The sequence below is a fragment of the Vollenhovia emeryi genome, unplaced genomic scaffold (assembly GCF_000949405.1).
Source record: "Vollenhovia emeryi isolate VEMERY1.0 unplaced genomic scaffold, V.emery_V1.0 DF939140.1, whole genome shotgun sequence".
Taxonomy (NCBI): domain Eukaryota; kingdom Metazoa; phylum Arthropoda; class Insecta; order Hymenoptera; family Formicidae; genus Vollenhovia; species Vollenhovia emeryi.
Genome location: NW_011967226.1, coordinates 2,223,555 through 2,243,870, shown reverse-complemented (window position 1 = coordinate 2,243,870; position 20,316 = coordinate 2,223,555). Strand labels below are relative to the sequence as shown.

Genomic DNA, 20,316 nt, shown 5'->3' with positions numbered 1-20,316 from the left:
GGGGAATCCGACGCGAGATCGAACATGGCGCGATTAACGAAACCTGTAAAGAGGCCTCCAGCAAGTAATTGCAGGAACATGAATAATTGATGAGGCAACAATTGAGAGATGAACCGGACGAAAGACAAAACGCTTTTCCAAGGTCCTCCGCGTGTTACGGCACGTGTAACTTTAATGTAACGCGTGAGAGCAGCCTTTCACTAGGCAACCCGTTCGGCATCGCCGCACGTGAAGAGCTCGACGCTTAACGCACAAAAAGCGCGGACGTTACTGAATAGTCCAGCACTGCCCGAAGGGAGAGGTTCATCAGAAATTTTACACGCGGCGCATTGAACGTATTGTTGCGTTTATTTCGTACTGTATTATTAAAATTAATACAATGACAGAAGTATTTACAGGAGGTTTTTAGCAGTTACATGCGCGATCGCAATCTTCGCGATTAATTATTAATGATGTAGTAATAATAGTATAATATAATAATAATAATTCTATAGAATATTTAATAATATAATAATAATGATAAGAGAATATGCCGAGCGGCGCGGAGCGTCCGAGTGGCATGGGAGGCAAGAGCCGACGTGCTTCTGCGGTTTTCAATTGACGCGAAGACGTGAAGCGAAAACTGATTAATTCTGACTAATGACGTATCACAAAGAAGAGAATAAATAACCGCGAATTCACCGCCAGCGAAGCTAAGGGGGCTCCCCCGGGTCGCGCCGCCCTCGCCCGTCGTAGCAAAATTATGTATTTTACACAGGTCTATCCCCGCTCTTTGATTCCCGGAGACGCGTCTCGCGCCGCATATATGCGTCTCGAGAAGACATGCGCGCGTTCGAATTGTGCGTGTACGCGCGCGTTTGGTACGTCGCACCTTACGTGTCCGATGTTCGCGTCGACGAACATGTCGCTAGTTTTCGCGTCGATCGCTAGGCCGTCGTGGTCGGAGGGGCTGAACAATCGGACAGTCGCCTCGGTGCACGAGGTCGAAAGTGTTTCTTCCCCCCCTCCTTCCTACCGCAATGATCGAAACAGCGGTCGAAGAGAAGATTACGCATCACGAGATTTTCGCTTCGCGAGAGATTCCGAGGGTGCTTCCTTCACACCCCGCTCGGTGAATTAAGATTCGGCGAAAATTCAATATTTTTACAACACAAACGGCGCATGGTCCTGAAATAGTCAACGTATCAAAATGCGTGCTCTTTAGTTTCAAAGAGAACCACCAAAAACCGAACAACATCGATCGACACTTGCGAGCAACGCGGAAGGAAATTCGGGAGTGTTGCTAGAGGCTTCGTCGCATTAAAACGTCAGTTACGGGCGCGAATTCTGCGTCCTCGCGCATTCTCCGTGGATTCGTACAAAGGGGATGCACAGATTCACGGTTGGACGAGTCTCTCTCGTGCTGCCCGGAGCCAAGGCTCGCCGACCGGGTCCGTCGTCATTTTTGCAGCGCTCTCTCGTCCGCTCTTCTTTCTTTCTCGTCTCGCCCGGCGAAGACACAGGCCGCTCGTTAGCGTCTCGCCAACGAGCGTGTGTCCGCGGTGAAATGAACGAAAATTAGAGGCGCGAAAAAAGGGGGAAGGGAGCGTGAGAAAGATGACGGGACGTGTTTATGACTAGCATTCGTTGCGCTGCGCTACGCGAGCGAGCGATTAGCGCGTTTCAATTTGCGCGCGATGATGAATTCCGTGGATAAATAAGTTTGCGTATGTACCATTTCGATTTGCGCGTCCACGAGAGCCCGGAGAGCAGACGAGGCCGCTCGTTGTTTCTCTTCTTTTTCCCTCTCCGCTCGCGACGAACAATTTTCAAGTAAGGAAAAACAACGGGGATGGTAATTCACGAAGCATATTCAACAGTATGATTGAGAGATATTTAACAATAGGAAAAACGTATATATACGCGATATATACGGCCTACAGGAAAGTGGTCCCTTCTCCATAATGTGCGACGAGGGGGTTTTCGGTGGTTCGACATTGTTAATCACTTCCGCCGTGGCCGTGTTCGAGCCCGCTGGAATTACCTGGAAGGCTCGTCCGAGCTCACAATTTTCATCTCCCGCAAAGCCGCGCGCAATTAAGGCACTCTTCAGACATGCATTCTCTCCCTGCTGCGCATCACAGTCTTCGTGCGACTCGAAAAGTGTCGCGCGTACCGGACAAGTAAAACGTAGGCACGTGGTGATGTGCGCACGCATTGGCGCACACGCGTCGTCATTTTCCTTTAAGGAAGGCACCGAAATGGGTTTATCTGTGATTGTCATTGGTCGTCATTAAACTCGACGACCGATTGATATGGCGATTCGTTCCGACGGAACCGCGCGCGATGCACCGAGATATAATATCGCTGGCGCTTGCTGGCTATCGCGGGATTTTTCATCAGCTTGTCCGGGAATCGCCGAACTCCGACAAGCGTTTTCGAAACGGACGCGGTATCGATAAGACGTAACTTCTATCAATTTATCATTGATATGCGAAAGTGTTTATTTCCGTAAGTCGTGCTTCGAAAGTTACGCCTCTCGGAATTACAACGTTGTTTTGGATAAGCGTGCAACGCGCCGCGTTTCTCGGTGCATGCGCACGCGATACAACTCTAGTTTCTCTCAGCTCGAAAGGACGATCAATCAGTCTATCAATAACGGCGGCCTAAGGAGAGCTTCGCTCCAAGTCTCGATTTCGCAGACACATCCTTCTCTCCTCCTTCACGCCTCGTCGGCCGGTGACGGCGGAATCCGCTGGGATTATCGGAAAATCGACTCCTACGGGCCCGACCATCCTCGCCACGCGGCGTTTCCCATAGCCGGCAGCCAGCCGTCGCCATGGCTCCGCGTGACCTTTCCCTCGGATCTCCGCCGTCACCACCCCTGTGATCGGCGTCGCAACCGCAACCGCAGGCACCTTCTCGCGAGCCACGCATACCCGCGACTCGTTCTATCGCTCGTACCTTCTCCGATTACTCGAATAATATGTACATCAAGACCACCCTCTTTGAAGCCGCTCGCTTCCACGAAGAGTCAATGCATACATGCACGCACGCATACATACGTATACGCATTCACACACAGACGACACACTCTCACTCGTATTTACAACAGCCGTTTGTTCGCTTTGATATGATACAAGCTACGTTCTCTCGTCGGCACCTTCGCGAAGGCACGCGTGTGTAAAGAGGCGTTTTGCGCACGTAAGATCCCGCATCGCGGGCCACGCTCGCGCACGCCCTTTACAATCTCGGTCTCGGGTTCCCAAGAAGTCCGGCGAAAGTCGGGACAGGGGGCTTCGAGAGGCTGTTCGAGGATTCTGGAGATCAGGCTCGGTGTGGTACGTACAACCTTTTGTTCTCGCTACGAAATACTGCTTAATATTATATCGCGATCGAGTTGCAGGACGCCGATTTTCGCAAAATCTTCTGCTCGAATCAATATCCCCACGATACGCGTAGCCTTCACCGTTGCGTCGTGTTTCTTGCAAAGGTAAAGCGAGGACACGCCACACTCATCATGCGTCATTTCACGTTCCCCTAACGCGCTATCACAGCATTATGCGCTTCGCGAAAAATCAATTCAGAAGTAATCCCTTTTGCTTCCAAACGCCGCTGCCGCGTGACAATGTATCGTTCTCGGTGTTTTCTTGTTCTACCGCGACGATCAAAGGAACCGTGAGTCCAGATATATTTTTCACAAAGCTCATAGTCCTATATTGTTACAGAAAGACGGGCAATCCTGAACCTTCCTAAGAATCTTCTCTGTCGTCACAGCCTTCGCAAATCTCGAGGAATTGAGCTCGTCCCACGTTATCCTTCGTTCGCGCATCCCTCGGGCGCCACCTCGTTGCTTAAAACCTCCCTCCTGCTCTTCGCGTCACTGTACACGCGATATGTACAATCGCCTCGAACCCCCCGTTCTCTCGGCGGCTCCTCGGAGGAGGCTTGCCGGAGAGACGTCCGTCCACCTGCGCGCTAATACAATTCAACTGCCGGCACCTGCTGCTGGCGCACAGCTGGACGGCACGGTCTTACGAGGCCTCGTGCACCTGGAACCGCCGAATTCGCGCTTGCACCGACTCGCACTGTACCTCGCTATACCTGGTGTACCTGCCGGCGCGTACGGGTTCCCTAATGACCACCAGGTTGCCGCCCCGCTCGCGGAGCGCCTCGAGGCCGGCCTTGCTGCAGCCGCCGCGCAACGCCGTCACCGTCGGCGGCGTTGTCATCGGGATCTTGGCGATCTTCGTCACACGAGGATCGCCGGACGAGGTCTCCGACGTGAAGCGGCTGAGCGCCTTGCTGACGACGCCGTTACACTCGCGCGGCCACACTCTGGCGGCGCGATGATGATGATGATGATGATGGTGATGCCTCTGTTCCCACCTGTCGGCGGTCGCGTCGGCGGCGGTGAACGGGAAGCTCGCTCTACCCTGGCTCTTACCGTACAGAATAAAATCGAGGGAGTCGTCCGAGTAGATGCTGCTGCGATCGCTCGAGCTGTCGGTCGAGATTTCGGAGACGGTGTCGCTGCCGCTGTCGCTGCACTGCTGCTCGGCCTCGCCGAGGATGAACACGGGCGTGCACTTGAACACCTCGCCGCCGCCAGCCGGCATCGTGTGGGTGGCGGTGGCGCGACGTTGCTGGATACCACCGCCGGCGTTTGACGACGACGGTTCGATGATGACGATCTCCGGCAGGACGCTGCCGGAGAACTTTCGCGCCAGCGAGTCCATGTTCCTCTTGAAGGTGTCCCTCCGGTCCGGGCTCAGCCCGAATCTGATGGGTTTGGACAGCGATCTCGAGGCCGAGTAGAGATTCTCCGTGTGCGAGGAGACGGCGCGGGCGCCCGCCGTCGGCTTCGGAGCCTCCGCGCTGTGGCACAGACCGGTCGTGGACGACCGTTGCTGCTTCTCGCCGTCGCCCTTCGGCGCGGACGGGACCTGGCCTTGATGGACGATCGGCAATTTCGGCGTGGCGCTGTCCTCCTGCGGGGCCGTCGTCGTGGACTCGAGGACAGCGGCGGGGCTGTCGTCCGACGAGGGGCAGGTCGTCAACGGCGCCAGCGGCTGCTCGGACATGTTGAACCAGGGATGCTGCAGGCACTCGGTCACCGTCAGACGTTCGCTGCGAACAGACGAGCAGACGCTTGCTTGGAGAGAATCGTTTTCAACACTCTCGCGAGTTGGTCGCCAATTTTTATAGCTAGAATTAGACTTCTTTCGCCCCGATATCGTTGCTCCCGATCATTTCCCGTTAGAACGCTCGAGATAACAGGCTCGACTGTTACGTCGCTTACTTTGCGATGCACGGCGCGCGGTGCTCCTCAACAAATATATCCTAACAACAGGCTCGTTCCGCGAACGACCACGTTCTCGTCGTCCTCGTTAACTCGAGGAGCGAGAGGGGGTCAAAAGGTTAAGAGACCCGTCGCATAAACGACCTCCGCTAGGCGGATCGCAGAGCATTTATCGGACGGTGGCCATCACCGTGGCGGTCCCGCCGGGACGTTTTTCGCGTGTACCGCGCGTCCACGTATCGCGCGGCCTGCGCAGAAACCATTAACGTTAGCTAACGTATCGGTTGACTTCCGGCACGGCGGAATGGGACAGGATATCTTCAATAACGGAGCAGCGAATTGCGTAACGCGTAAACGCCGCGGAATGCCGACCCATGGTGGAGCCGCTAAAGTGCTTTAGGGGGCGGCCCCCTCCCTTTATTTCGGGACCGTCGAAAAGACCCGCGCAAGAAGAAGCGAATTAACTCTTCCACTCTCGCAATTACGTTAATGTTATCGCGCGAAAGAACGAACGGCAAAGTGTTGAGGAAAACCGGGTAGACCGACGTAATACTTTTTATGAAGCGGAAACAGAAGCTGGGCGAATTGTCGGCGAAAATTATCTAACGCAGCGATCACGGCGAACAGATTTACACGTCTGCCGATCGTTAACAACGCGAATTAATCGCGCGATTATGCGCACGGTTTGGTACAAGTGAAAAAATGATAACCTTGAAATCTCTCCAAGTTGCCAGTAATTAATGACAATAAATAAATTTTGGTCAACCTTATTTGGTGCATGTTTAATAAATTCAAAAAATACACAGCAACATTTCGACCGTGGGTTTTGGTCCTTTTCAAGCAATTTTCTTAATAAATAATCGAGCGCATGTAATAAGAGATCAATTAATAAAAGTCCGAAGGTAGCGAGTCAGAATTATAAAATTTTCCGGCAAACGTTAAAAATATGTGACTACACAGGCTGGAGAATGACTCGCTGCCTTCGGACTTTTATTAACTGACTTCTTATTACATGTGCTTGATTATTTATTAAGAAAATTGCTCGAAAAGGATCAGAACCCACGGCCGAAACGTTTTTTTTTTATAATTTATTAAACACGTGCCAGTTAAGGTCGACCAAAATTTATTTATTGTAAAAAATGATACATTAATTTGAATAGCGCACAAACGTACAATCGATTGCGAAGTAGGTGACCAAGTACGGATCAACAATTTGATGAGTCGCTAATAAGCGACATAAAGACACGTAGATGCATTTTACGACACCGACAATACAGCACAAAGTTGTAAATACATAAAAGAGCAAAATTGAAGTGAAGCACTTTAAAATGTCGCTTATTAGCGACTCGTCCAATTGTTGGTCCGCATTTGGTCACCTTACTTTACTTCGCAATTGATTGTTGGTGCGCCATTAAAATCAAAGTATCATTTTTACTTGTACCAAACCGTGCATACCCGAGTCGAAATTTTGGCCCTATATTGAACCTTTAATTCTATTATATAGTAGGACCTAAGATAGTAAAAGAGGTCGAACTGCAAATACAAAATTTACTCCTGTTTCAAAACTGATAGTGTCGGAAATTTCTACTTTTGCCAATTTAGCATGAAAGTGGGTCCTTTTAAGTAGGAGCTAAAGTCAATTTTTAGAATTAAAGATTCAAGGGAGGAGTAAAAAACTATAATGTCATCAAAGTAGGTTATTACCGGTCTATGTAGGTGTAAATTATCCTAAAAAGTATCAAAATAGTACCAACATTTCGACTCTGGTAATCGCGCAAATAATGTTATTAATGATTAGCAAACGTGTAAATCTGTTCGCCATGATCGCTGCGTTAGATAATTTTTCACCCTATTACTTTTGGCAACGAGATGCAGCCTCTGAATACTATAGTGATTTGCAGGTCAGCGACGAAGACTGCAGCGTCGTCGGACACGACGATAAGCCATGCGGGTTCCGTGCGATAAAACTTTTTGCGTTCGCCAGAGAGGAAGGGCGCGCGTAATTCCGGATAGCGACTTCCTCTCAGCTGTCCGCGCGATAAGGAAACCCACGAGGTCTCTCTCTCTTTTTTTTCACCCGCCTTCCCCGTCGCTCTTCCAGTTTCTTCGAAGAAAGTCACCTCGCGAGGCGACGTGGGCATCGATCGTTTTACTCGCGAACTCGCGATCGACAGCAGGCTCGATCGGCCGATGACAGATCCTACCCTCGGGCGTGCGAGCTAATAAATGCATCTCGAGAGATGGAATCTCACAGTGCCGCTATTGTGCGCGGCACTAATCCGCCAAGTCTTAAGAGAGAAAGGCGAGGTGAACCGAACGCGATCCACCGGAGCGTGATGATCAAAACCGGAAGTTGGTGCGATTCAATCCGAAACGCATTCATTTTGCACGCACCCTGTCCGATTTCTCGAGCGTAAGCTCGCGACTTTTATCCGCTTTCTTACGCCTCGCGCGATCGAATGAAAGCCGAGGCCAATAACGCCGATGAAAGCGAACCCGAGGCTAGAGGATACGTCTCGCTCCTAGAATTTATACGATAAAAGACACCGACACCGACGGAGCCGGGGGAAAACAGGCGTTCCGCGGCGACAAGCTCGCTGGAACGCGCGGCGGACCCGCCGTGAGTTTCTCGCGAGCGAGGTGGCTTTCTCCCGAAGTGGAGGAGATGCGGCGTGAGACCTCGCGCGGGCTATCAACGGGCGGCGTTGACCCACTGATACCGAATCGCCCCGAGCGAACGCCGAGCGATGGGATCGTAACCGTCGCCGCGATGCCGTCATCTCGGTTACGGCACGAAATGTCGCGCCGCTCGCGACGATACGTCTACGTGGTGCGATTGTTTTCGTTCCAGGAAATCGGCCGACATACCGGCATAACTAATAACGTAATCGGCGCGGCGCGGGCGCGCGCGCTATCTCCTTTCGCTTCGAGGTAAGCGCCGGGCGTTCTCGGTAGATCGCCGCAGTCTTCCGCGAAGGAATTATTTTCACCGGTCCAGGAATGCACGTCGCCGGTTATCCGGTAACGCGAGCATCGGCGACTCGAACGCGAGAGCCTGAGCCGCCGGCGGGGCGACACGAGACGTGGGTGCATAACGTACAATAATTCGCGGCGACGACGCTCCCGATCGGGACAACGAGTGGAAATCTTTCCGTTGAATCAAGTGGAGTATATGAAGATAAATGGCGACGAAGTGACTCGCCACGCGATGATCAATGAATCCCCGCTGTGAATCTGCGCCGCCGCGCGGTTCACGCTACGCGCGTATTTCACGGCCTGGCTCTAATCACCACACAATTCTCATCCGGGAGTTAGACTCCGCGAATCTCTTCTCTGCACTGAAAAAAATTTATGTACTTTTACATGGAAATTACTTGTTCAAATCCGGAAAATTACCTAATTATAACTGTAATTTTTTTTTCCAGATTTCTTAAAGTGAAAATACATATTAATGGTAAAATATAGGTGAAATTACTATTTTTGTGTAAAAACACTTGAATTTTCATGCAAAATTACAGAAAAAAGTCTGCAATTTTCCATGTGGGTAGTAATATTGCACGATTATGCTGGGTCGGAAAAAAACCCAGCATAATCATGTAATTTTACAAAAATTTTTTTCAATGTGACTTTCGTTATCGATACGCGACAGTCGCGCGATTACATTATTTCAACTTGTATTAATTATAATATAATTATGGTAACATCCATTGTAAAAATGACGAGCGACTCAGAGGAATTCGCTCGATTTACTTACTTCGGGTCCTTGACCATGAGCTTGCGCATAAGATCGCGCGCCTCCTCGGAGACGTCTTCGAAGAGGTCGTCCGGGAAGTCCAGGCGGCACCGGCTGATGTTGCAGAACGTCTCCTGCTTGGTGTCTCCGCCGAACGGCGAGCATCCCGTTAGCAGCACGTAGAGCAGGACGCCAACGGACCACATGTCGGTCGCCAGGCTGATCGGCTCGTAATTCAGAACCTCCGGGGCTGAGACACACACGGCAGATGAGCCGTTATTATATCGTGGTGCATCGAACCCTAATGCTCGTCAGAATCCGCGTGCACGTATACGAGAGCGTGAGTCCCGGTAATTAAATTCGAAAAAAAAAACAGAAGATAACGCCTCTTCTTTCCCCCCGGCCTTTCTGCCATTACGTCGCCGCGGCCGCTATTACGACGCGCCGATGCCTAATGGAGCCACGCGCGTTCTCCAACGTGATAATAATAATTGTAACCGCACGGACGTATTAGGCCCCGAGCGCGAACTAGGTAATCGCCGCGACGATACGCGTGGAGCCGCGGTTGGTTCGTTAATCGTGTAATAATTGCTCGAATCGACCGGCTTTGCACCGACCGAATCGTGCCGTAACTTTTCCACGTTCTCGTCACCGCGCAGTTGAATCGCTGCGAAAATCCGCGCGCCGTTGTTTTTTTTTATCGCGTCTCGCTAATTTCTGCAGATAATCTCACAGCCTGACACTAATCGACCGCTTGAACGCGACGCGACGAGGAAATAATGATCGGGGCTTCTCGATTCAATTAAGGCCGATCTCTTCTTTTTTCTCTCTCTCTCATTCTCCGTGCGCCATGCTCGCCACATGGAAAAAACGGCCCGAAGTGAATCAGTACACCGCACTGTACGATACGCGACTTTCGAGTTACTCCTTCAATTAAATCTCCTCGCAATGCAAAGGTTCCGTTTTTGCAGGAGAATTTCAGGCGATTTCGTAAACGTCGAGGGCGTGACCGGAACATCCCGAGACTTTCCGATCTTCTCCGTGAGAGATTATCGTGTCTTACTATTACCTAACACCTTCGTCCACTTAGGGTATGACCGTTAGACGGTAGTGCGATGTAATTGCGACGGTAATCGGCGGCGAGGATCGTAAAAGGGTCCTCCTGGCCGATCGGGCGCGCAGAACCGACCACGTGCGGTTTCCCGGCTCGGTCGCGCGAAGTGCCTTGTTCTGTTCAATTATGCAACGCGCCCGTACCCCTAATGGAACTACGCGGCACGAACCGTACGAGCGATTTCTCAGCGTCAAACCGATCGCAGACATACGAAAGCGCGAGCCCGCCGCACCCCGATCGACCTCCGAGGCCGCGGGCTCTCGTTCGGTACGCGTTACCGTCTGTATATGGAACCGCGTCAAAACGGGCTCGCCTCGCCGGGATGTAGACTGTTATCCTCGGTGACACGGACAGGTCCGTAGTGTTAGGGAATCGCGCAGGTGTCGAGTACGATTATGGTTCTCGCGCAAACTCGGGTATTTATCACTGGCGAGCTGGCGCGAGAGTCCTTCCAACCTGGTCGCGTTTCACGGTGACGAGGGACCTGGACTGATGGCAGAAAACGCTTCTAGGCCGCTTATCCGCAAACGCTTGAGGGCCTGAGCAGAAAGATTGTCGTAACAGTGCACGATTCTGTCGTAAGACTTGAGCCGATGTCGCGGAAGTCAACGCACAAAGGATTGTCATAGACGTATGTCGTATTCATCGCAAGGCGACACACGTCTCTGACAATTCTTTGTGCGTTGACTTCGGATCTGAACAGAATGGCTGTCTTATACTCTTAAGACAGCTTCAAGACGATGGTTTATATTTTAAGCCTAAGTCTTGAGGTAACGCACAATAACTGTCTTATGTCTTAAGAGTACAAGACAACTATTCTGCTCAGGCCTTTCCGCGACAACGACTTAAGTCTTACGACAGAATCGTAAATACTTACGACAATCTTTCTGCTCAGGCCCTAAGTCTGTCTGAGTCGCAGACGTAAGGCAAGGCAGAGAGAAGCTTAAGCCGTGAAAATCTATTGTGCGACGTAAGTTTTTCTCCACCTTGCCTTACGTATACGATTAAATTTAATCGTTGGCTTAAGCCAACGGCGCGCGACACTATTTTTCTTACTGGACTGCTCACGAGACCCAGTCAGGATTTAGCCTCAAGTCACCCGATCTAAAACTCCGCATCCTTATTGATTCTCGTAAGCAAACCAGCAGGAAAATTAGTATCGTGTGTCGTTGGCTTAAGACAGACTTGCTTGTGGCTTAAGGCAGACGCGACATCGCTCATCGCGTCCAGTGTGGAAGAGCCATTAAGCGTTTACGGATCGTTCTCTGCCATCAGCCATATTCGGCGCCCATCGCTCAAGTCGAAGGAAACGAAACTCAGAAGATACTCACCGACATAGTCGGGCGTGCCCAAAATTTCCCGTATGTCCGCTCCGTGGCTGATGTACCGCGATATACCGAAGTCGCATAGCTTGACGTCGCAGTCCGGGAATTCTCCAGTAAGTACCAAATTCTGCGGCTGAAACATGAAACGGCGAGGGGCTCAATGAAGGGCGATTCGCTGGCCGGAGAGAAAGGCCGTTATTAAAACGAGATTGCGCCGCGGAGTGGATCGAAATTGTTTTAACTGTACGTTTATGCATCGTGCGCGTGTAATTTCTCGAAATTCCCTTAAAGACGGTCCGAGGCGTAGAAACCCGAGCGAGAGAAGAAAAGGATGCGAGCAGAGTTTATCTCGCGGTGATCTCCGCGCGACAATGCCAATTTCCTGCCGCGACATAATATGGAGAAAGTGATGCTTCTTTTCAGGAGAGTATACGGTCGCACGATGATTGCTCTCCGGTATATTCTCTCCCTTGGCCGTTAACGCGGACAAAGCGGCCCCGAGGTCGCTTTCGTGGTCTTGCTCAATTATAAGAAGCACGCAAGCGTGCGGGCCGAAACACTTTTTCTACACCGAACAACGTCTCAGGAATTTCGGCGCCACTGCGCAAAAATACGCGCGTAAATTACACGGCTTATAATTGTAGGTGTGTTTTCCTTTCGGAGGTAGATATTGTACGCGCGCACACGCGATATCGTTAGCTCGCGACTTACAGTTTAATTTTAGCCGGCGTGAACTCGCGAGCCGGTCGCGCGGCGTCTCTCTCGCTGGAATTTTAATTCGAGTCATAATTATTAAAAGACCGCCCTGTACACCGTCTCGGAGTTCCGAAAAGTAATAACTTCCGCGTTGACTACGCGCGATAGGGCTTTTCGCCGCGGCGCCAGTGGGTGATTAATCGCCGGAACAAGGCAAGCGAGGCGGAGGAAGGAAAATGCGGCGCGTACGTAACGCACGCGGTACTCTGTTTTTTTTCCCCCGATCGTCAGGTGGAAGAGAAGCAACGAGCGTCCACATTACAATAACACGAGTCCGCGTAGGTGTCTCGCGCGAGGCGTAACGTGCCTGGACGTAAACGATTCCGCGATAAGAAAGGTCGTCGCGCGGCCTAGGTGCAACTCTCGTGCCCACGTGACACCGTTTCCTCCTCCCCTCGTACCCTCGCGCAACTCATGCCGACTCTTTCCTCGGGAAAACAATCGAACAATGCCGGAGGGACCGCGGATAGAGGCCGCGGACGAGGCCCGAGTCACCGGGGAAGAACGAGAGACGAGAGGAAGCTCGTTGCCGCGGTCCATTGTCAACGCTCCGCGGCTGGTTTTACGACCACCTAGATTGCCCGAGAATTATGTCTTCAGTGCTGAAGATCGCGACTCCTAAAGGATGCTATTATCGGTGCGCTTTATTAAAGAGAACGCGCACGGTGGCGAGCCACCTGGTCACGACGTTTCGCCACGTCGTTCGCCCCATTATACGCGCGAACGAAAAGAAGCCCGTATTAAATACTTTTAATGAGACACCGACGGCTCGAATTGCTCTCGTAAGACAATTCGAACCTTCGGGGAACGGCCGACGACAAACATTCGGTTCTCGTTCGAATGCTCGCGCGCAGATGTTTGCCATGCGGCTCGCCAAGGGCCTAATGAAAGAGTGCGGGATCACAATTACGCTCATGGGAGTGACGGCGCCGAACGAAAGTCGTCGGCCGTAAGAGAAGGAGTCGAAACGATTAACTCGATTAGGGTGAAAATGAGACGATGTAAATGTGAACCTACTCCAACTTTCGCCTCCATTGCCGCTATTCCCGAGGCGAAAATCTACGTTGTACAAGTGCTCAGGAGATAAGCGTAGTATTGCATATAGAAATTAAAACGGGAAACTTATAGTCAACCCGACTGGCATGTTTTCTTATTTGTTTAGTACAACGTTTCGACCCTACTTTTTGTTGTAAGTGGGTCATCGTCGTCACATAGGACGGAGTCGAATTATAAAAATACGTGTACATGTGAGCACTGTGGCCGCTGGGCTCGAACTGGGTTCGAGCTAGATTCGATTAATTAAAAAAGATTAAGACAAGAGTAACTTATATAAATGTAAGTTTATGTATTCTTGCGTTTAGAATAAAGTGTCCCTCCAACTTACAACGAAGTTGGCACCACGATATTAGACAAAAGACGATACATACTATCATTTTATTCTAGATTTTAGAATTTTTCACTTAAGATAAAAATATTCCTTTCTCTACAATATCCTATTTTATGGTACATTGAAGTGTACCCATACAGCACAGAAAGTTAAAATAATGTTGCTGAAACGTTGCAATGTTGAATGTTGAAGTATACATATCTTTTCTACGTTGAATCTATGTTAATGTTTGTACAGTAATTCTTTAAAACAATCTTGAACAAATTATTATTTTTGACACTCAAATAGATTAAAAAATGTATAATTATGAAATGTACATATAAATGTACATAATATTTTTGCAACGGTCAGAAATTTTCTGAGCTAAGATTGAATTATTATTTTAGTGGAATAATTCAATTTCAGCACTTGCAACAGTTGTAAAAAATATTCTGCTAAACGCGACCAATGTTAACTCAATATAATTTAACAATGGTTTCTGAATGTTGAATTGTAACGTTTACAAGACATTACAATTCAGCGGACATCTCTTCAACGTTGAATCTACATTTCGTAACATCGATGCAACGTTGCAATATTGTAGTAGAACGTTTCTGAGATGTTGATTCAACATTTGTGTGCTGCACGGAGTAATAGCGTTGGATCCGGAAATTTTTTCTGTGGGTGTATGTCGTATTTAACGATGACTTATACATATGACTCGAAATTTCGCCTCGGGTTTAACGCTAAAACCAAGTAGGATGTTATTATTCTTATCGCATAGCTGCGCGGAATTTGCATGATCGACGACATCGTCCTTTGTTGAGCGAGACTCGCGATCGTGTCCGGCCCGATCGCGCTCCTCTCTCGCTGGACGCGAAGTCAGTAGACTCGAGCGACATCGCGGCTGCGGAATTTTCGCGCGTGATTGACGGCACGGAGCCGTGGGCAGAGAGGCGGAGGGCGGGGAGGACACACAATGGCGATGCGCGCGATGCATACGGGATGCGATCGAGAACAATTTTCGCGGTAATCGATCGGCTCGCCCACGCCCAATCGTCACGTCGAGAGCCGACGACGTCGACACACGCTCGAGAAATCCGGCTGCGAGCTCCGCGCGTAATAGTTAATCATGGAAAATGTCTTTGTTCCTTATTAGAGTGACTTCCGGGACTCGAAGCGTATTATGCTCTATTAATTCCTACGCAGCGCGAGCACGCGCGCATCGGGAAAGGCGACGGGGCCGTGAACAGCGCTGATTTTCCGGATTCCAGATCAATTATCCGCTGGATGTCTCGTAACGATGTAACGAGAATTTGCTGATTTCTCTCACGCTAATATTACAAATTAATGTCGCTAATCAGAATATATGTGGGTGGTTTACAGGGTTGGGAAAGTTACTTTATAAAAGTATCCAGTTACAGTTTTTTTGTACTAAAAATGTAACTAGATACAGTCACTCAAAAAGTAACGAATCGTTACGTTGCGATTACGTTCTTGTAATGAAAATAAAAATATGAAACCTGCATTTGAATTGTAAAATGTCGATAAAGGCGTTTACGCGCAAATGCAAGGCCTAATGCGATCTGCGTAGGTTTCACACATATATAAAGTAATTATTAAATTAGTTACTAGTTATCGAAGAAAATGTAACTGAGTTGAGTTACAGTTACAGATGGAGAGAAAGTAACGAAATTAAGTTGGTGTTACCAAAAAAAGTAACTGTAACTATAACTTCGTTACAAGTAACAAGTTACTTCCCAACTCTGGAGGTTTATCAACTGTAAAATCCTCAGATGTAAATCTTAATTGTGCATTCTGTCTTCGAAAGTATTAAGGGTTTGGTGTAAGTGGAATAAGAGGGCGCGGAATTAGAACCGCTGAACGCGAAAAATGGAGAATTTCGGACGGTGCCGCTATTTCTTTTCAACCTCGAAGACAGCCTCGTTCGAAGGGAAATTTCAAAACGGAGACCAAACGCGACACAAAGAAAACCGACCTGCAACCTCGCGGCGTCACGGAGCCGCTTTTAAATCACATTATTCGCCGTACGTCGAGTAGCTCATGATGAAGCCCGGTCACGTCCGACTCGTAACTAGGTTTAACGAAACGTAACACACAAACTGAATCCTCGTGCGTGCCGAGTGCCTTTGTTCCGTCCACATCCTTTTGCAAACGCGAGGCCGGCGATCGTGGAGCGCCCGATAAATCGCCGCTCCGAATTTCGACTTCCGACGTCAGCGCATACCAAACCCGAGAACGAAGCCGTCCGTAATTGTCTCGATCTTAAATTATTCACCTCGTTATGCGCTCGGTAGCGCGTTACGTAAACGCGCGAACGAGAGTCGGCCGTGATTCAGGCGCGGCGATTCGGGCCGAATCAGCTCTGTTTAGTTTGCGCGAGAGCGGGCAGGCGCGAGGCACGTAGGAATTCCGACGCGGAGCGCGTTCGAAGGGCCCTCTCCGCCCTCGGCGGGCGCGTTTCCCGGTAACGGGCAGGTCCGATGCAACGTGCATCGGTGCGCTGCATTTCTTTCCGAGTGGGACGCGCGACGTCGATCTCGGGCGTCCATTACACGCACGACGACAATCTCGCGCCACTTAATTTAACGCGCTCAATAAACGACGGCGATTCCGACGGAGTGCACTCGTCACGTAATCGAGGTAATTAATCGTGACGCGCACGAGTCGTCCGTTCTCTCTTATTTCCTATCTTATAGGCCGATGCGAGCCGCCCCGATATTTTTTTTATCCTCGTCGCGAGAGTAGACGAGCTCTCCCCGCGCCACCCCCCCGCTTCTTCAGGGCTCACTTCGCCCTTAATTAACGACGCGAGATGCGCGACGTAGATCCCTCGCGTATTTCAGTACAAGGTACTCGCGAACACATCGTCGTTCGTTCGAAACTCCGTATCTTCTGTTCGATCGGCTCGAGCTCGAGGGCTCGACAACAGCATCGATCAACAGCTTCCGAGATGCGCGGAGAATGTCTCGGTGTATCGTAATGTGCAATTCGGTAAGATCTGCTTGATTACGAGCGGAAAGCCCGAGCGGAAATCAAACGTGACTGGATCAAATCGATCACTTTCCTCTTTAATAAATGCGCCTTCTACGACATTCTTGCGGGGGACTTGCACAACGTCTGGAGAAGTGTTGGCGTGACGGTGCTCGGCAAAGATCGATCGAATGCACCCTTGCGAATTGTAACAGGTGTCCCTGCCCTGTCGCAGCAGGCGACCTTCTGTCGGATGTTGACGATTTGCAGGACGGACGTCGTTAAATCGAAGCCGGTAGTTATGCATCTTGCGCCTTGGCTGTACAAAAAGCCGCGACAATTCTCACGGCCGCCATCCGCGCGAGATTTTACGGCCGTGCCGCGTGTGAGATGTGATTAAAAAGAAAAAAAAAACCGTCTTTCCACAGAATCACTTTAGACATCCCGAGTCGATATTTTGGTGCCATTTTGACACTTTTAAGGATAATTTACACCCACTTAGCTGATCTATACACCTACGTAGACCAGCGATAACCTACTTTGATAACATAATATTTTTTACTCCTCCCTTGAATCGTTAATTCTAAAAAATTACTTTAGCTCCTCCTTAAAAGGACCTACTTTCATGCTAAATTGGCAAAAGTAGAAATTTCCGACGCTATATCTGTTTTAAAGCAGGGGTAAATTTTGTACTTGCAGTTCGACCCCTTTTACTGCCTTAGGTCCTACTGTATAATAAAATTACAGGTTCACACACCGAGCCGAAATTTCGACGCGAGATATTTTACGCAACAGGGCGCCCGTGCCTGGCGGAGGTGTGAAAACGCGGAGATTTCACGGGGAGTTAACGGGGCAGGTCTCCGCGTCGTTATCCGGCGAGAGGCGTACATTGTCCTCGTAAAACGTAAGAAATCATCCGCGGGATAACGGTGCGCCTTCCGTCTTTCAAATGCGTTTCTTTTTTTTCCAAGCACACAATACGACGTGAAAAGTCGGCCGCGAGATATGTTTAATCAACGCAGCGCGGCGGAGACGAGCGGGGAGGAGAAGGAGGGGGCGTAGCGTTGTTACGCTCGCACGCGCACATCTCGCGCTCGTTAGGCGTGTCAATGAGCGCCTGCGATCCGTAATTAGCCCGCCGGTCCGCTTAACAATGTGTGACACTTCGTGAGCTCGCGTACGTGAGCAAACGGCAATTAGAAGCGGGCAGGCCTATCGAAAAAAGGTGGACGACCTGGTCGCTTTACCCGCTTTTCATTAAGAGGCCCCGCGGGGCGGCGAACCGGAAACAATTGACCGATAACCGACCGCCGGCGCAACCGCGATTGGAACGCGCACCTCCCGATCACGGCGATTCCCTTGTTCCCTTCTCGCGCGCGAGGCAAAGTTCGGATAAGCGCGCCGGGCGCGTTTCGCGCGCGAACGATCAATATCCGTCTATCGGTACAGTACTGTGCGTTAATTCGGCTCGGGTAATAATTATTACTCTCTAAAAGTCAATCAGTGGATTATTATCGAAAACAGTGAATAGTCCCCGAGTCAAAATTCTGACACCTACTTTGCTGATCTATACACCTACACAGACCAGCAATAACCTACTTTGATGACATTGTATACTTTTACTCCTCCCTTGAATCGTTAATTCTAAAAATTTACTTTAGCTCCTCCTTAAAAGGATCTACTTTAATGCTAAATTGACAAAAGTAGAAATTTCCGACGCTATATCAGTTTTAAAATAGGAGTAAACTTTGTACTTACAGTTCGACCTCTTTTACTGTCTTAGCCTCTTTCTACTATATAATAGAATTAAAGGTGCAACGTAGAGCCAAAATTTCGACTCGAGTCACGGATTTACAGTTGTAAGTACACCCGGGGGGAGAATTTTCTCCTCAAATTTGCCCCGAAAATTATATATTTTCGCTATTAATAGTGTAATCGTTACACTTATTATGTATGTTATTTTACATACTTTTTTACAGTGTACGTTTTACTAGTAAAATTAAAAAAAACTCATACCATTCTCCGAAATGCGATTACATGATTTTCAGGATAAATGTTGAAAGAAAATTCTCTCGCGTGTACCACGGCGATTTTCAGTGACTCTTGACTGTTTTCGATGGTAGTCCACCGATTGATTTTCAGAGAGTAAAAATGGACCAAAATTACTTGATTATTTAAACATAGATGCTTCTCGACAATACGAGCCGAAGCGAATTAACGCGCCGCACTGTACTTTCATTACGCACAAGCCAATCCTTTCGCCGGGCGATAACCGCGAGAGCCTCTCCTCTCTCTTTCTCTCTTGTTTGTTCGAACTTGATTGCGTGTCTAATATGCCGGGGCACGCATACGCGCACGCAAGAGTTTCGCACGCGCGGCGACTACCCGCCTACCCCTTTTCTCGGCCGCCGGAAGTTTCAATGAACGCGAGAGACGTATCCTCATAAATCCGCCGGCTAAAAAGCGTCGGGCCCCGCAGGCGGTTCGTTGCCTCCTTTTCACGCGTTAACTTTTTTTTTCCATTCGAAAATTCGTCGCGTCACGATTTCTCGGCTCGCGAATCTCGCGCATCGTACATACACAATTTCCCCGTTTGTTACAGATAAGCGTTCCTCCACCTGAATGGGATTGTTTAACAGAGAAAATAACATCGCTTGCCACATTGCTGTCGGAATGAAGCGGAAAAAAAATGTATTTTCATAAATAATAAAATAGGAAGTTATATCACGCGTTCTTCATTATCTCTTAATTTATCCTAATGAACAGCTGAATGAATGGACTTTATGTGAGGAAGTTATTTGCGCTGTGTCCGCTGCATGCGTAAATGCGTATGTGTGGTAATAATTGATAAATACGCCGCTTGATAACGTATATCGCGACGACACGCACGTTTTATCTCCGCGTTATGGTAATAAAGTACGGAGTACGGCTTGTTCGCTCGGCTAAATCGTTGGCCATTGTGTTCGTGATGCGAGAAGCGCGCATTAATTCGCATTTTAATTGCCTAATAAATGCGAACGATAACATCCTCCGGCGTCTGCTGAATGTAATTCCGCTGAATTATCAAAAGTATTGGGCCATCCACCCGGAGACTGCATATATTCATCGAATTACAAATAATGAATTTTCCCTCTAATTGACTTGGCTCGCGTTACGCAGAAATACGATGTACGATTTAATCGGCAATTCGCCGGAATTAATTCGACGAATCGGTCGCCGGTTCCCTCCCCTGCCCCGCGGACGAATAAACGCGAATTGCCTGATCGGAGCAGGTCGGACGTCCGTCGCTTTTCATCGGATTTTCCGTGGAAGAGAGGCGATCGACCTCCGCTCGCGGGATTCATCAATGGACCGCTCGTTGGCCTCGCAGCGAACTCTTACCAGGAACTGCAATCTCGCGATGGAGAGCTCGAACGAGAGGGATCGATACATATGTGTGTATATCGCCGTCTGTTCATTAGGCACGGCGGCGCATTCGATGAAATCGATTCATCGAGCTCTTAATAGGATGCCTGCGCGCGCGCGCGTGAGGGGCCACCCTGTAGGTCCGGCGAGCTCTAAGCTCGTTTTTATGACTCTTAAGCCTATCACACAATGCCAGGCAACAGGCAATAGGGATATGGAATAGAATTTTTGACACGTCGTCTTCGCGAATTTTGAATTCGTCGGAAATTTTCTTCCAACCAATCCAACGCGTCAGAAATTCTATTCCCCGTTCCTGTTGCCTGGCATTGTGTTTGGGCCTTT

General features: G+C 49.5%; 1 protein-coding gene across 1 annotated transcript in view; it reads right to left on the bottom strand.

The window, feature by feature from the left end:
- Positions 1 to 327: 327 nt before the first annotated feature.
- Positions 328 to 20,316, bottom strand: part of LOC105567215 (death-associated protein kinase related-like) — a 42,349-nt gene continuing 22,360 nt past the window's right edge. Inside the window, exons 4-6 of the mRNA XM_012021891.1 lie at positions 11,460 to 11,586; positions 9,036 to 9,264; positions 328 to 5,109 (exon numbers count right to left, since the gene is read on the bottom strand). Of these exons, the coding sequence (XP_011877281.1) occupies positions 4,014 to 5,109; positions 9,036 to 9,264; positions 11,460 to 11,586 (1,452 nt within the window). The 3' untranslated portion in view covers positions 328 to 4,013. The remainder of the gene's footprint in view (positions 5,110 to 9,035; positions 9,265 to 11,459; positions 11,587 to 20,316) is intronic.